A 17,270-nucleotide genomic window follows, 5' to 3' on the forward strand; every position below is an offset into this window, starting at 1 on the left:
TCTTTTTTTTTCCCCCTTTCCTCACAGGGAGTCTAATCTTCAACATTTATCAGTTCTGGAACTAACTGACTCTGGTGCTTTAATGGCAAATAAGTTCGGTAAGGACTGGACTCCATGTGCATTTGATTTTGTTTCGCATTTATTGCATACTCATTAAAGTGGTCCTTTGCTACCTTTGCTTTGGAAATGTTGGCTAGACTGTGTTTTCACTTTGAGAGAGTATAAACAAGCTGTGTCCTCAGACCCCTAGTTGTGCCAAGGGGCCTGTGAAACTGGAGTCCCAGATCAGGCATAAATGAAGGGTTTGCATATGTATATATACACCACTGCTTTTCCATTGTATATTGATATTCCAGTGATTAATTCAACAAAATCATTTTTCAAATGTACCAAGTTCATACAGCTTTTGTAATCTTGTCTTAATCAACAGATATTCAAAAGGAGCCCTCTCTTACGCTTGAAAACCATTCTGGAGAATTTATTTTGTATTGTTTTGGTATAAAACTTGGAATCTTGGGGCTGTATTTATTGTAAACACTTTCTAGAGAAAAGGAATGACTACAGTGTTGATTTAAGTGGCTTTTTTATTGTCTTCATATAGTACTTCACAGTTTATAGATTGCTTTTATTTATATTGCCATTGATTACACCAATGATGCATTTTATATTTTAAAATAATAAATGTTTGTTACAGGCATAAAATGAATTGGTAGACTGTCTTAATTGAACATTGATGTTACTCTTACAAGTTAGTGATTGTCATAACTTTTTATTTTTAAGTATCTAGCCCTCAGACAATTGTGGAATTATTCTTCCAAGAAGTTGCAAGAAAACACATTATATCTCATCTGTTCTCTCAACCAAAGGCACCTCTAAGCCAAACTGGGTTGAATTGGCCTGAGATGATTACCGCAATTACCAGTTATTTATTGCAGCTTTTGTATCCTTTTATTTAAAAGCCAGTGGAAAAGTTTCTTCTATCCAAATAATCTAAGGCTCTTTCTCTGCCTGTGTAATGAAGATTTTTAATGAGGTTGGGTGTTTATCCCCCCAAAAAGAAATGATAATACTTTTTTTCAGATATCCCAATTTTTATTTTAATTTTATGTTTTTTGTTTTTCTGCTCGGGAGTTGAGCCAGATTTTGTTGGTACACACACATTTAATACCTAGATCTCTTTTAAAATATACATTCACGAAATTTATTTATTGAATGTCTTTATATGCCAAGCACTATGTTAGGTGCTGGGTATCCATCCCCTGGCACAGTATGCTTGTGCAGTATACTGGCTATAATTAAAAATGAGCAATCAGGGATGAAATACATGCTTTAGCCCTCTGGTAATTGAGTTCTAATCTATGTGGCTAGGCTCCTAGTATATAACCTTTTCACTGTTTGTCTCATATCAAAATTACATAGTTATGCAGAAGGAACATGTGCCCTGCCACCTTCTCTTTACCTTCTTTTTAAAAATTAAGCCATCTCATAGAGTTTCATGCCCAATGTGTATATTTTAAGTTTTGCCAAGTCTGTAAATAATTTCCTTAATCAGTGACTAGATGGCCTAGCAATCCTGGTTGTCTCTTTCTGGAATGTTTGATGGGAAATTGTCAGTATGTACAATTGCAGGTAAGTACTGTTGAAGATGTCAGGATAAGAATTCTTGTAAAGAATGGGATTGCTGGAACTTTTTTGTTTGTAAATGTTTCCTGAATCTTAATTGGGCTAATAATAAGAACCATAATGATTTACACGCTGTTACACTGAAACATACCCTAGAGAGATTTTCTTTACTTCCCTCTTGACAGTATCATTCCTAACACAATTTTTTTATAGAGAACTTTTTGTTAATTCTATTAGGTTCTCTTCATAGTAAGACAGGTTCTCTTTATAGTAAGAGAAACATACCATTGTCTTTATATAAATCTTTACTGGAATCTAGTCAGTTAAACAAGTAAATACTAAAAGTTGGGAGATTGCTAAAATGGAAAGTGTATGTTTACATGTGTTAGTGTTATTAGAGTCTTGTTTGTTTTCTTTAAGTGTCCAGTAACCTAATATAAGAATAGATTAACAGGATTAGGTTTTAATCTCCAGATGATTTCTGGAAATGAAACTTTTGTGTTGATTGACCATTATCTTCATCTGTGAAGAACTTGAAAATGAGTATCTCTTTAAGTAGTATTTATTCTCTAGTCAGAAAGCACCTTTTATGCCTTTAAGGATTATATTCAACTGCTACATCCCTGGTGTCAAGTCAATGTTGGTTCCTGTCGATTTATGCTGGGACGGTGTTACCTGGTGACGGGAGAAGGACAGAAGGTAACCTCTGTTTGACAGATGAGCAACCTTTAGTGTAAGGAGGGCACTAAGGGAGGGGATGGGAGGCATAGAATCCTCCAGATAAGAATAAAGAAGACTGACAGTGCCAACACAGGGCATGGTGTGTCTGTGGGGACTATTTAGCTTCATGTAATTTGCAGATGACTTAGGATGAAGATGAAAACTTTAAAATCCTGCTGCCCCTGTGTAGGTGTTTCTAGGGATCGATTTTTATAAATAAAACTTATTTTTCAGTTACATTATTTTTTATTATATCTTTTTTTAATGTTTTTTTCCTGTTACGGTGATTTACATTTCTCATTTTTTCCTGACATCCTGTTATGTAAATTTTCAAACATATAGAAAAGTTTAAAGATTTTTATGCTAAACAATCATGTACCCCCCCAACTCAAATTCTACAAATGTTAACATGGTGCTATATTTGCTGTATCACATATTTACCATCAATTATCTTATTTTAAAGTTTACTTTTTAATTAACAGTATTTAAGCTAAAAAGATAGATAAATTAAAGAGAAATATTTAATGATGCTTCAGAAAGAATTGAGATATGACAGAAACTGAGAATATAAATATAGCAGAAACTGTAAATGCAGTCAGTGGTCTTAAATAATTTTGTTTCTTTTTTGGCTTTCCTCAATACAGGAACGCTTGACTTAACAGCACCTAGAGGTGGAACAGTCTGTCATAAGTCACTTTGTACTTTCCCCTCTCTCCAGGCTCTGGAATGTTTCTGCCAGGCAGCATCTGAAGTGGGCAAAGAGGAATTCTTAGATCGCTTGGTCCGTTCGGAGGACGGGGAGATCGTGTCCACCCCCAGGCTGCAATACTATGATAAGGTGAACTGTGTCCTGGTTTGGTCCCCCTTATACCTCCCTGTGTAAAAATATATCTGAAATACATTGCTTTGGTGTTTGGGGAGAAAAATAACATAAAAATTTAATTATGCCCTCAACTTACAAGTGAAAAGAAAAATGAATTTGCCTAGAGATATTGAAGAAACATATTTTTAGTCAAGTTTGATATTTTTAACATAAATGAAATTCCCATAATATCATTTTATTAGCCCCATCATCATTAGAATTTTATGACTTCATATTAGTCTTGCCGACATCTCAAAGAATTAACTTGTAATGCCATATTTAGCCTTAGTTTTTGATTTAGCCCTGGAGCCACCCTCATGACCTTTTTTTCCTTCTACCTTGGTCACTCAGTTGTAACGCTAGTGGCCTTCTTACTGCCTCATACGAGCCAAGCACACACTCTGTTCTCTTCAGGACCTTTCTACCTGCTGTTCTCTCAGCCTGGAATGCCTTTCCTCCAGGTTGTCAAGGTTCTCATGCTCTCATTTCTTTCCTGCCTCTGCTCCTGTGTCACCTTGGAGAGCTCCTCCCTGCCTCACCTGTGCAGAACAGCTGCTGTGCACGTGCTCTCCTGCACCCCTGCTCCCTGCCTCCCTTACGTTCGGAGTGAGGCGCTGCGGCCAATCTCCCTCCTTGCCCTGCTTTATTTTCCTTTATGACATTTAACAAGCTTGATGTTATCTTTTAGATTTGCTGTCTGGATTTCCTACCAAAAAGTAAATGCAACAGAGGCAGGCGTCACTGTTTTTGTGCATTGCTTGTTGAAGAGATAAATGAATTTATACTAAGATATATGTGTAGCTTTTAATAATCCTCTACCACCCTACTAATAAGAAAAGTATTTTGAATCCTAAGTATGAATTTTTTAATCTTAGGCCAGATAAGTTTGAGGTATTGATAAATCCCCTGAAAATGTGTGCAAAATGTTTTGTATTTTTTTCTGTGGAGAGGTTCTACAGCTTTCATCAGAAGAAACATGTTGATTCGAGAAAAACGTTAAAAATCACTGCTCTAGTGGACCCCAATGTGGGGGGACTTGGGAAGAAAACACTAGAACTCTCACTCACAGAAGAAATAAATTCAGATATGCTAATGTTTAATATGATTGACTCTGGTCCCCTTATTTGGTCCTTTTCCAAGTGGTCATTTGTCACTTAGTCTCAAGGTACGTGTGTGAGGGAAGAGAGTCCCAGCGAGGGGTGGGGGTACAGGGCGACATCCTCACTCATCCGTTTGCTTTCAGTAGGTTATGTTTGCCTGGTTAGGCTGATTGACACATTATACTGCTTAATTTTAATGAACATCACTTTCACAATATGGACTCGGCTTTTAAAAATTCCTGCGAAGAAGCCGGACTGAAGATAATACTGACCAAGTACATGCAGGCAAATGAGGAAAAGAGCTGGCGCTTGCACCTTTGATTAACAGAATGGATCAATGAATTATGGTACATTCTTTCAATGGGATATAACACAGCAATGAAATGAATTGTTTGATGAAATAACATAGATCAGTCTTACAAACATGTTAAGCAAAAGAAGGCAAACACACACAGAAATACCATAGATTCTGCTTTCATGAAATTAAAAGAAGAAACTATTAGAAGTCAGTAGTGGCTGACAGGAGTCACACGGGGGCTTTGGAGTACTGATAGAATTCTTAATTTGGCTGCTGGGAACATGGATATGTTTACTTGGTGGACATTCAGTCAGCTATGTGCTTAGGACTTGTGTACGTTTCTAAATATGTGTTATACTTCATTAAAAAGCATAACCTTAAAAAAAAGCTAAGCATCCAGAACAAAAAGATGTTTTTATACTGTTGATAAAGGGAAAAGATAATAAGTACTAATAAATAAAAATAATTTTTAAACTACTTCTATCTTATTTTCATCCTTTAGAAATTTGTATTTTGAGTGTATTATACATATTTATTAGAGAACTGTGTGTATCTAAGTAAATACACATGCACATGTCTGGGGGAGTATATGCAGACATTCTTAATGGAGTAGACAAAAAAGTTTGAAGAGCACTGTTTTATGTTGTATTAGAAATGGTTTATGTCAAACAGTAACGTATTCTCTGTAGGGTTTTTATAAGGCTATGGTGCTAATTTACTAGGCTTTAAATACACCTGTAGCCTATCTAGTTAGTAGGAAAAGTTAGTAGTGAAATTGTATTTGTTTCTTTATTCAATGAAGATTTACCGAGAGCCTATTATGTACTACACACTGATGATGGAGCTGTGAACAAAAGAAAACCAAGAGAGTTTTATGACAAGCCTCTTATTTAACAGTAGAATCTAAAGGAAAATCTTAAAATATTAACCAAGAAATCTTGTCCATCTTGTCAGCACCTTTAATTTAATCTTTATCTTACCTAGTTACTTAATTGATTTTAAATCATATCTCATTTTGAAGTACACTTCACCATGTTAATTTTAATGGAAATTTCTTCTACTTTCCCTTAGGTTTTGCGTCTGCTAGACGTTGTTGGTTTGCCTGAACTGGTCATTCAGTTGGCCACATCAGCGATAACTGAAGCAGGTGATGACTGGAAAAGTCAGGTAAGAACCGACTCTACTCCAGTTATTGCCCTTGATTTTGTCATGAATGTGGTGTTTTAATTTCTATTACTCTTTTTTTCCCCTATTATTGATTTCTAGGCTACTTTAAGGACATGCATTTTCAAACATCATTTGGATTTAGGTCACAATAGCCAAGCATACGAAGCCTTAACCCAGATTCCTGATTCCAGCAGGTAGTCAACCTCACAGTCTTATTTAGAGAAGGCAATTGACCAGCCCTGTGTAATCCCCTAAGACACTTTACCCTCATATCCCTTTCTTTCCTTCTAGGCAGTTAGATTGTTTACGGCAGCTGGTGGTCGTTCTTTGTGAACGGTCGCAGCTACAGGATCTTGTAGAGTTTCCCTATGTGAATCTGCACAATGAGGTAATTTTATGTATTCACGAATGATGAGACATAAACTTGGTGGCTGTCACGATGGCTACTGACTTTGATATCTGATTGCTTTCCCTCTGTCAGGTTGTAGGAATAATTGAATCCCGTGCGAGAGCTGTGGACCTTATGACTCACAATTACTATGAGCTTCTGTATGCCTTTCACATCTATCGCCACAATTACCGGAAGGGTGAGCAGTTGAAGCAGTCTTTCTTGGAGGCAATTTATCAGTTTTATCATGTTTCACAAAAATATTATGTGTTTGACTTAACATAATTTTTACCTTATTTTTACCATTGGACAAGTATTCTCCACAAGCATTTGGGGAACTTACGTTTAAGTTTAAGATTAGCTTCACGTTTTTGTAGATTACCTGTTAGCCTTAAAGACAGGCACTTACTCCCATCCTGAAACATTCCTGAGGCATTTCCAGTGAGATGGCATTCTGTGTGTATCTTCCATCTGCTTTTAAAGGAAACTTTAACTTTTTTACCAGAGGCACTTTGAATTCTTGAGGCTGGTTTTAAGTTCCCGTGCCATTTTGCCATTGGCCTTCTCTCTCTATCCTTACTTATTTTTGCTGATTCTTTTTGGAAGTTGCAGACATCACGTCTCAATGCGTAAATACTTCAGGTGCATCTCAAGGACATTTCCTTATATAACCGCAATACAATTATCAAATTAAGAAAATGTAACTAATTTTGTGAATTAAATGTAGATGTAGTGCTTTTATATGATGTTCTATTTAGATTTAAATTTTGCCAATTGTCATAATGATTTCTTTTAATAGTACATTCCCCCTATATTGTCCTCATCCCCGACCTAGGATCACATCTTGCATTTAACTGTCGTTTCTCTTTAATCTTCTCTAATCTGGAGGATTCTTTTAGCCTTACTTTGCCTTTGATGACATTGTTATTTTTGAAGTGTACAGACCAGTCATTTTTGTAGAATGTTTCTTAATTTGGATTTGTGTGATGACTAATGAGGTCTTCAATAGGTCAGCTAAAATGAAGGAATTACATGTCTGTTTTAAGATCATATTTTCCAAGATAACCATTGTGGTTCCCCTTTGGAACATCCGGCATTTTTATACCGTTTTCACTCAGAAGTTTTCATTAGGTTTCTTGCTGATTGTCATTGGGAAGAGTGGATGGAAGTAATTCATAGTCATGTTCTTAATATTCCTAGTGGTAAAACATGTTTGCATAGTCCTTATTTTCTTGAATCATACAGGAAGGGAAGTAGAGATGATTCATGATCTCTCTCTGCTTCCACAATGACAACATCCATTTACATCAACCTAAGACCAGTTTAGCTGGATTAATGTTCAGGTCTTTCTGGAGCAAGGCTCTTTTTCTGAGAAAATGTGTTACATATTGCAGGCACTTAAAAATATTTGTTGGGATGAAAAATAATTTGATTTGAAAACTGAAAGAAAAGTTTTAAATGCTAGTTTCTGGAGTCCTGTGCTGTCTTAGAACAATCTATTTTTCAGTATTCCATTCAACCTATGTAATAACTAAAGTATTATAAAAATAAAAGTCTGTGTTCCTGAACAGAGCACCCAGACATTTCTCAGTTTCAGAATCCTGGGTGAGGGTAGGTGGTAGTATGGCTGAGACTGATTTCTCTAAGCTAGTGTTCTGTTCTATCTGGGAATGTAGTGTCTAAACACCAGAAGTAACATTTTGGATGTTTTAGGGTGTTTTGTGAGGTTTGTTTTGGGTAGGGGGGTGGTAAAATACACATAACAAACTTTACTATCTTAATCATTTTTAAGTATTTAGTAAAGTATCTTCACAGTATTGTGTAACCAATCTCCAGAACCGTTTTCATCTTGCAAAATGGAAACTTTCTACTCCTTAAACTTCCCATTCCCTCCTCCCCCCAACCCCTAGCCACCACCATTTTACTCTTTCTATAAATTTGGTTACCAGAATCATACAGTATTTGTCTTTTTGTGACTTGCTTATTTCACATAGCATAATGTCTTCAAGGTTCATCCATGTTGTAGCACGTGTCAGAATTTCCTTCCTTTTAAGACTGAATAAATATTCAATTGTATGTATATGCCACATTTTTGTCTACTCATAAGTGGACACTTATATTGCTTCCATCTTTTGGCAGTTGTGAATATTACTACTGTGAACAGGAGTGTACAAATACCCTTTTTTTTAAATTCTAATGTGTGTTACTGCCTCATAGCTGGCACAGTGATGTTCGAGTACGGAATGCGTCTTGGCAGAGAGGTGCGAACTCTCCGGGGACTTGAGAAGCAAGGCAACTGTTACCTGGCTGCTATTAATTGTTTACGACTTATTCGTCCAGAATATGCATGGATTGTGCAGCCAGCATCCGGTGCACTGGTATGAAAATTTCTCATCCTGGAATTTGGGGATCATTGAATTTATTTGGTTTGGTCCTTTCAAAACTATTACCTCATTTTGTTTCATTTTATTTAAAATTTCCACTGGAATATTTATAAACTTAATTTTTGCAGCAATTCATTTGTTACACATTACTACCCCTTAAGTTCCCAAGTTCAGAGTTATGGCAGGAATACGTATTGCACAGTGGTTTTGGAGTTAGACAACCTGACTAACTTCAGGCAGATTACTTAATCTTTTTTTTCCCTTTTTCAGTTTTATTAGGTAGAGTTACTAGTTTGACTGCACATATACATTATATTGCATGTAAATACATACATACAATATACTGCACATATTTTTTTCAGTTTACATATATGTACTGATCATTGTTTCTAAGAACATTTTACAGCTTTAGCTTTTTAAACTTACATAGTTATCAAAGGAATAAAGCCAACCACAAAACAGGAATCAACAGAATGTGCAGATTACTTAATCTTTTACTGTCCAGTTATCCTCTTGCATAAAATAGGTTTGATGATAATAATGTCTACTTTATAGGATTGTTTAGCTATTAATTGAGATAATTCATGTAGATTGCTTAAACAGTGACAGTGCCTGACCTGCAAAAAGTGCTCAGTAAATGGTAGCTGCTTTATTTCATTCATTTTTGTTCATTTAATCTACAATTAGTATTTTTAAAGGAGGGAAACCTTGAGCTTTTCCTGTCTGCTCATGGGGTCATATAGTCCCAGCTAACTTGTAGAGTTCCTGCACATACTATGCTGTTTCCCAGGGTTATGGGTAGAGAATATAAATCTGGAACCAAGGAAAGTCAGATGGTTTATATGGAGATCAAATCCATGCCCTTGGACAGTAACGTGTTTTAGCTAAGTGTGCCACCTTGGCAGACAACTCCATTTCTTTGTCTGGTAGCTTCAGTATCTTTGTAAGAAGAGCTGTGTAGTTGAAATAAACATAATTTTTGTTGAGAGAATTTAAGCATGAAAGCTCTGGATCATAGTTAATGATATGAAAAATAAAATACCAGTTTTTCACAATTAAATCACTTGTTTTGTCTTTTCAGTATGATCGCCCGGGAGCATCCCCTAAGAGGAATCATGATGGAGAATGCACAGCTGCCCCAAGTGAGTCAGGGTCTCACTGATTCTTTGCTGAACAGTAATTCAGTAGTGTTATGTATATTTATATTGTAGTATATTGTATTATGTATAGTAGTTATAAAAATATTGTTAAGTTCCTTCTTGTTAATTTATTTTTAGTTTTCTGCTAAAGGTTGTCTGGCAGCCCTCTGAAAGCTTTCTTTGCCTGTATGAAAAATGAGAATGCTTAAAAAAAGTGTGTGTGTGTTTTTGTTGTGTTTAAATCACTTAGTACCAAACATTTGTTTTATCAGGGCTCCTTTGGTATCACCGTGGAGGCTTGGGCTGTAGAGTTGGACACACCTGGCTTTAATTTTGCCTCTCGCTTTGGGCCTATTCCTTTCTTATTCATAAAAATAACAGTATTTTGCAAGTGTAATTAAGGAATAAATTGTAATTACGTAATTGTAATTCAATTGAGTTAAGTGAAATTATACCTGAAATGCCTCGCAGGTGCCTCCTCATCGGCAGCTGTCGATACTAGAGCACATTGATCTGACTCAGCTGTAGCAGGAAGCAGGGCTGCTGCTTTTTTAAAGTTAGCTTGTCTTGAGCCCCTTGTTTTCTCCCCATCTTCATGCCTTTGTCATGAAATTAAACTGGATGTTAATGTTTAGTGGAAATTGACAGGCTGAGTTTGTCTAACAGGCACTTCCTTTGTACTTTGGGACTTGGAAATGTTTTTCTTTGGCTTACAGCAAACAGACAGATTGAAATCCTGGAACTGGAAGATCTGGAGAAGGAGTGTTCCTTGGCCCGCACTCGCCTCACTCTGGCGCAGCACGACCCCTCAGCAGTCGCGGTGGCAGGTTGGCGTTCAGCAATCTGTCAGCACAATACAAGTTGTAGGGCGGGGCATGGGCACAGTGTGCTAGACAGGGGTAAAGCACGTGGTTGTTATTCTGAGATAGTCATCAACAAGTCTTTGGGTTCGGTTTATTTGCACGTACTGTTGGTTGCACTAAAGATAGCTCTTTTCCATTTCCACAGGAAGTTCATCAGCAGAGGAGATGGTCACTCTCTTGGTTCAGGCTGGCCTTTTTGACACCGCCATATCACTCTGTCAGACTTTTAAGCTTCCCTTAACGCCAGTCTTTGAGGGACTTGCTTTCAAGTATGTATGAAATTGTCTTTTTATAGTCCTAATTTTTTAATGCAAAAATACTATACATTGCTTAGTGTGAAGCAGTGGGCCCATGAGCCAAGTTTAAAGAAGTGGTTTTTCTGTAGTCCACACAATGGTTTTTTTTTTGTAGTTGACTGGGTTTTTTTTTTTTTTTTTTTTTTTTTAAATCTTAATTTATAGCTTCTTTTGAGAAATCAGATCTGGCATTCCCAAGCCCATATGCTCCACCCGGCAGTTAAATAGTGGTGTTCATTTAGACAAGGCATATGTTCTCTTCAATCCTTTGGGACATCTATTGGCCCCTGTAAACACTTAAAAAATACTTCTTATTAAAGTTACATTGTATCTAAATAGTCAAGTAGTTTGTGAGTTGGAAACATTTTTTTAAACTTTTAGAATTTTTCATCAGTTTTCTCTTGGAAATAAATTATCTCTTAACACTTATTAATGGCCTTGTGGGTCATCTAGTTAGCTGTGTAGCTGTGAGGAGAGGGAAGGGCCAGTATCCCAGTAGTAAATTCAGCAATAGACTAGAGTTAGTGTTGTCATCGTATTTCCATTTTTATTAATAAAATGATGAGGTGCTTGTCGGCAGATTAGCTTACTGTGTTTGGAACCATTTTTGTTGCAGATGCATCAAACTGCAATTTGGAGGAGAGGCAGCACAAGCAGAAGCCTGGGCCTGGCTGGCAGCCAATCAGCTCTCGTCAGTCATCACCACTAAGGAGTCAAGGTACAGCCTCAGTCTTCATCCGACCCTGGGAGGGCTTACCGTCCCTATACTTCTCCTGTGCACTCAATGAACTGAATGTACTTCAGTGTCTTCAGAATACTTCTCTAACATCCCTAACCCTTAGCAAATCTCCCTTCTTTGAATTGCATTTGCAATTTGTATTATGCAGATTTGCACTTTAGAATTATAGCATTTTACAATTTTGAAGTCCTCTGACATTATTTTTCAACCCCTAACTTAACACACCAGAATTACTATTAAAATACAGATTAAAAGACATCACCCTAGTCTTCTAAATCAGAACTTCGGCGTGATTCTAATGATTGATCAGGTTTGGAAACAGTGATCTGAGCCAATTTCCTTGTTTTAGAAATCTGGAACAAAGATATTAAGTGAATTGTATAGTTCGATCCATATGTTGTTATTGGGAGAGAATTATACAAGAATCCAAGTCATCCAGTTTCTAGAACCACCCTAAGTCACACTGGCCCTAAGATGTTAGTTGTCATTTAGCTGTATTATCAATTCAGTTGTGAGCTTCCAAAGATTCTTCCATTATAAATACATGCTTTGAATGGAACTATAATTACCTGTTAAGAATCTGGAACTCATCAGTCCTTTCTGCTTTTATCAAGTGCTACAGATGAAGCATGGCGACTATTATCAACTTACCTGGAAAGATACAAAGTCCAGAATAACCTGTATCACCACTGTGTAATCAACAAGCTCTTGTCTCATGGAGTGCCTCTGCCTAACTGGCTTATAAACAGTTACAAGGTGAGTGGTATCTTAACTGTAGAGAGTAAGAACCTGATGTTTATCATCCTGAAAAACTTCATAAGATGATTAAAAAGAAAGAGCGATAATTTATGGAAATATACTGACTTTTTTTTTAAAGTAGAGTCAGTTCACAGTACATCAGTTTCTGATGTACAGCATAATGTTTCAGTGAAATACATACATGTATTCATTTTCATATTCTTTTGTGGGGGGGTTGGGGGGAGGTAATTAGGTTTATTTATTTATTTAATGGAGGGACTGGTGATTGAACCCAGGACCTCAGGCATGCTAAGCATGCACTTTACCACTGAGCTATACCCTCCCCACCCCAACTTACATGCTTACAGTTTCTCAGTCTTAACTAAAAACGCTAAGAACTGTTTACTTCAATCCTGATGAAGTGTACTGGGTGTTCAGACTTAACATTCTACGGGCTAGTGATTAAGTTAATGCATGCTTGTGTGCTCACTGAACGATGAGTATGTATTTAGAACAATGAGTGTGTATTTAGAATAATGAGTATATGCATAACACAGCATTTACTATTCATTACTCAAAAATTCACAAGAGCGGGTGGAGTAGTTTTCAAATACTACAAGTGTTTCTTTCGTTTTTTGTAAAAAATTGGGTTCTTGGGCCGCCTACATCAGAATTATTTGGATGGTGGGCTTCTTCAAAATATAGATTCCTGGGCTCCATCCCAGACTTACAGAATCAAATCTGGAGTTAGGATCCAGGATCTATATTTTAACAAGGTCCTAATTTGATCTGATGCACAACTAAGTTGGAGAACTACTGTATTTGAAATACATTTGGTACAACAGAAAAAGAATATGAAGCTGAAAATCAAGAAAGTTGATTTTTTTTTTTAAGTTAGAAAGTAGAGAAGGCAACTAAGATGGTAAAGGTTAAGATTGTGATTAAATCGGATAGAGATAAAAATAAATTAATTCTAAATAAGTAAATAAATAAAATTTTTAAAAAATCAGATAGAGAAAGCATAGTTGACATCATTAGGAGAGCCCTTCCAAACTGAGGTTGTATTCACTTTTCTCTCACCCTCAGTTAAATACAAATATAATTCAAGCATTTAAAGTTGGTGGTTCTTTTAACTTCTTTTACCTTTGTCATTCATATATTTCTGAGAATTAATGTGACTATATCATCTCTTTGGTAGTCAGCATTTCTGGGAAGGTTTTGTTGACTTTTACAACTATGGAAACTGAAATAGAAAAGAATTGAAATGTGTCTTAGACCACAGAACAGTGGAGGAAGGCCACTTAACAGAAAGGGCCTCACAAGATGCTCAGAGGTAACCGAGCTCTTAGGAATTCATCCCTCATCCCAAGATAAGTAAACAATAGTGCTCGATTTATTTATAATGAAAAGTATAAATGCCAGGGAATCAGACACTCAACATCCTTTGGTCAGTGCCCATGTAAGATGGAAATAGGTAAATGTTCTAAATCACTGACTTTTTACAGATGGTTGATGCCGCTGAGTTGCTCCGTCTCTACTTAAACTATGACCTTTTAGAAGAAGCTGTGGATTTGGTTTCAGAATATGTGGATGCTGTACTGGGAAAAGGACATCAGTACTTTGGAATTGAGGTAGGCTTGTGTACACATTTATTTTTAATTCTGTATTATCACACTAAGTAAAAGCAGGATCTGGAAGTAAATTGAACTATAGAATAGTGGGCTTAACCTCCACTGTTTGTAGTTATACAACTAGTTTTCTCCAAGAGCAGGAACTGGCACTCTAGGAGTCTCCAGTTTCCTGTTTATAAAAGGGAAGTAGCTTTCATTTTTCTCTATCAAGGGAATGTGGATGAGGTAATATTTGAAGGAGTGAGATAAATAAGAACAAAATGGCATTATCTGTGTGCCAAAGACTGTGCTAATTCTCTACAAGTGTTTTCTCATTTAATCCTTACAGCAGCCTATCAGGGACTGTTTTAATCCTTTTTTTTTTTTAACCCAGTGAGGAAACAGAGGCTCAGAGGTTAAATTACCAAAGCTCACACAGATGGTAAATAGAAAAGCCAGGTCTAAAATCCAGGTCTAGTTAACTACAGACCCAAGTTCTTAAACTCTCAAGAAAGTATTCAGAACTTCAGAAGCTGAATTTTCCTTTTCCAAAGTTTTTTTCCAGATAATTTGAATATAAATTTTAGACTGGAAATAGTATCATTCATTGACAATTTAGGGAAGAGTTTTGTTGACTGTTTTTATCCTTAATAGGCCTTAAGGCTTTTTTAAGATAAAGATGACATAGATTTCTTTTTCTTTTTTAAATTTCGGTGGAGAGGGTAATTAGGGGTTTTTTTTGTTTTAATAATTTGTTTTTTAAATGGAGGTACTGGGGATTGAAGCCAGGACCTTGTGCATGCTAAGCATGCGCTCTACCACTGAGCTACACCCTCCTCCAAGAAGACGTGAATTTAATAATACATTTGATTTAACTAAGAAAAGGACACGTTCCCCAATGGAAAAGGCATGGGGGGAGGGTTCCAGTTGCGTACTTGTGTGCACACGTGCATGTACACATACACATGTAATCTCCTGCTATGAAAAAAGCATTTCATGTTGTCGAGGCCTGTGAAAGTAACTACCTAGAAATGGTCCACTTTTCAGATTTTCTTCAAATAATAGATATTTTTCCTTTCAGTTTCCACTGTCTGCAACAGCTCCAATGGTGTGGCTCCCATACTCTTCCATTGATCAGCTTCTCCAGGCTCTGGGAGAGAACAGTGCCAACAGTCACAACATTGCAGTGAGTAGAGTCTTTCCTGAGCCCTTGCACTAGAAGTTACACCTACGGCTTGCTCTTCTGGTTCTCGAGGATCAAGGGGAGGGCAGAAGCCATTTATTGCCTTTCACATGCTGCCCAACCCCTTTAGGAAAGGATTAGTTAGATCAGATAGAACCTTTCTGGTTCTGGGAAGAGAGCTAGTAAAGCTTTTATTAAAAATACTGGTGTGATTTGCATATTTAGAAAATTCATTAGGAAAACAGGGTAGGAGTATTGCATACAACAGCAAAGTCCAGTTTTATCGATGGAGTCACAGCAGACTCCTGTACTGAATGGGGATTAAATGAAGCACAGTGGCTAACAGCTTTATTAGGGGAAATCTAGTTGGTAAAGTCAAAGTGATTGATAACTGTAGTCTTTTCCAGTCCTTGACCTATTCTCTAATGATTCCCTTCTACTCTCCTACAGCTATCCCAGAAAATACTTGACAAATTAGAGGACTACCAGCAAAAAGTTGATAAGGCAACACGGGATTTATTGTATCGTCGGAACTTGTGATATGGATGATTGCCCAGCCTTTGTAACCACTAGGTGCCTCTTAGGGCTTAAGACTTTACACTACAGGAAACCTGTACTCCAGGCAGATTTTTATACCTATAAATGATGCATCCAAAATTCAAGTCTGTATTCTGCACAAGAGAGGAGGGCAGATGAGTCACAGGACCTGTGCTTGCTGGTGGTGCTAACTCACAATTTCTGGTTTTCAGCCTTGGTCTCAAACAGCTGCTTTTGTATATGATTCACAAGCTTTTTTAGAGTTTGTATTTTTTTAAACTACCGAAGACATTCTTTATCTGCAAATTAAAACCCACTTTCACTTTCCAAAATAGCTGACGGTTGTTGGTTTGTTGTAAGCTGACCACCAAAAGCAGTCACTGCAAATCCTTTCATTCTTCCCTGTCACTTTTTGTATTTCAATGGAATTATTTTGGTCCAGAACTGACATGTATTTTCTGTATTGCAAACAGAGGCTAATGATTTTGTGTACTCTTTTCATTATTTATTGTGGAGTTTTTTTTAATGATATTCAATAAAGTATTAAATAATTTGCCTAGATTAAGCCTAACATGATGTCCAGCTGTTAAGGAAGATATCTTATCTTGAATCTGGTTTCTGAGGCGAAAGTGGAATAAGCTCTTAGCTAAGAAAAAATTGAAATGTTATCATCTATAAAAGTAACAGATTTTTAAAGTAAATTCCATTAACCTCTATGATTTACGATAATCAAGCCAGACTTGATCATACAGGTAGTCTAATAATGTATTGGACCAAAATATAAACTTTCCTGATCAGATTCAAAGGCATTGATGGCTGCAAACTTGGGGGGAAATGAAAAGATAAACTCTTGAATTTTATTCTGTATATTAAAATTTATCTTTTAAGGAAATGATCTGTATAATACTTGCTTGTATCCCCTTTGACCTTTCTTGAGTTTTTCATAAGCATTTAATTTTGATGCTATCAATACCATATTTACATTATATATTTTACAAAACAATGTGTTTCCCTGTGGTACTTGTATTGGTAGGTAACTGAGGTATATGGTTCTTTTTTCATTTTAGTTCTGCCCTGATTAATGTCAAGTGTTTGATGCGATTAGCAAAAAGGGACTGCAGAGCCCTTGTCCTCTCTCATCCATAAACTTATAGCTTCCAACTGTAGCTAGATAACACATTTTGACCTGTATACACATATATAACCAAGAGAACGCTTTGACGAAATGCGCATCCTCACTTACTGTCTTGTCATGAGTGACCAATGGATCACAACCTACAGTCTGAAAAATATCAAACCTTGTTGTAGCCATTTCTGGAGGATGGGAAGTGGTTCAAGACTGACCCTGTTCCAGAAACCTGTTCATTTGCACTGCTGATCAAAGCAGTGGTTTCCATGGTGGCAGTTCTTGAGACACTGACCAGCTTTTCCTGTCCTGGCTGTGTTGGTTCAAAACCTTGAACCTATGCTGGAGCCAACTCTCGGGTCCATTTTCTTCCACCTTCTTCACTTTGATTTCCCACCAGAGCAGAAGGTACCAGTTTCACTTCACTTTTCTTACCACTTTGGGTCTGCATTTTTGTTTTCTGGACCATGTGGTATTTTTATAGTCCATAATAGCAT

The 17,270-nt window shown here is 36.7% G+C and overlaps 1 protein-coding gene across 1 annotated transcript in view; it reads left to right on the forward strand.

Annotated features, from left to right (window-relative positions):
* The window catches only part of NUP160 (nucleoporin 160), a 39,008-nt gene extending 22,358 nt beyond the window's left edge, over positions 1-16,650 (forward strand). Inside the window, exons 19-36 of the mRNA XM_010964529.3 lie at positions 28-98; positions 781-940; positions 1,560-1,629; positions 2,224-2,322; positions 3,062-3,181; positions 5,675-5,770; positions 5,870-5,964; positions 6,062-6,158; positions 6,252-6,357; positions 8,376-8,536; positions 9,624-9,684; positions 10,398-10,508; positions 10,690-10,813; positions 11,457-11,558; positions 12,194-12,335; positions 13,823-13,948; positions 15,009-15,113; positions 15,561-16,650. Coding sequence (XP_010962831.2) covers positions 28-98; positions 781-940; positions 1,560-1,629; positions 2,224-2,322; positions 3,062-3,181; positions 5,675-5,770; positions 5,870-5,964; positions 6,062-6,158; positions 6,252-6,357; positions 8,376-8,536; positions 9,624-9,684; positions 10,398-10,508; positions 10,690-10,813; positions 11,457-11,558; positions 12,194-12,335; positions 13,823-13,948; positions 15,009-15,113; positions 15,561-15,650 — 1,936 coding nt within the window. The 3' untranslated portion in view covers positions 15,651-16,650. The remainder of the gene's footprint in view (positions 1-27; positions 99-780; positions 941-1,559; positions 1,630-2,223; positions 2,323-3,061; positions 3,182-5,674; positions 5,771-5,869; positions 5,965-6,061; positions 6,159-6,251; positions 6,358-8,375; positions 8,537-9,623; positions 9,685-10,397; positions 10,509-10,689; positions 10,814-11,456; positions 11,559-12,193; positions 12,336-13,822; positions 13,949-15,008; positions 15,114-15,560) is intronic.
* The last annotated feature ends 620 nt before the right edge of the window (positions 16,651-17,270 follow it).

This window comes from Camelus bactrianus, chromosome 10 (genome assembly GCF_048773025.1).
Source record: "Camelus bactrianus isolate YW-2024 breed Bactrian camel chromosome 10, ASM4877302v1, whole genome shotgun sequence".
Classification (NCBI taxonomy): Eukaryota; Metazoa; Chordata; class Mammalia; order Artiodactyla; family Camelidae; genus Camelus; species Camelus bactrianus.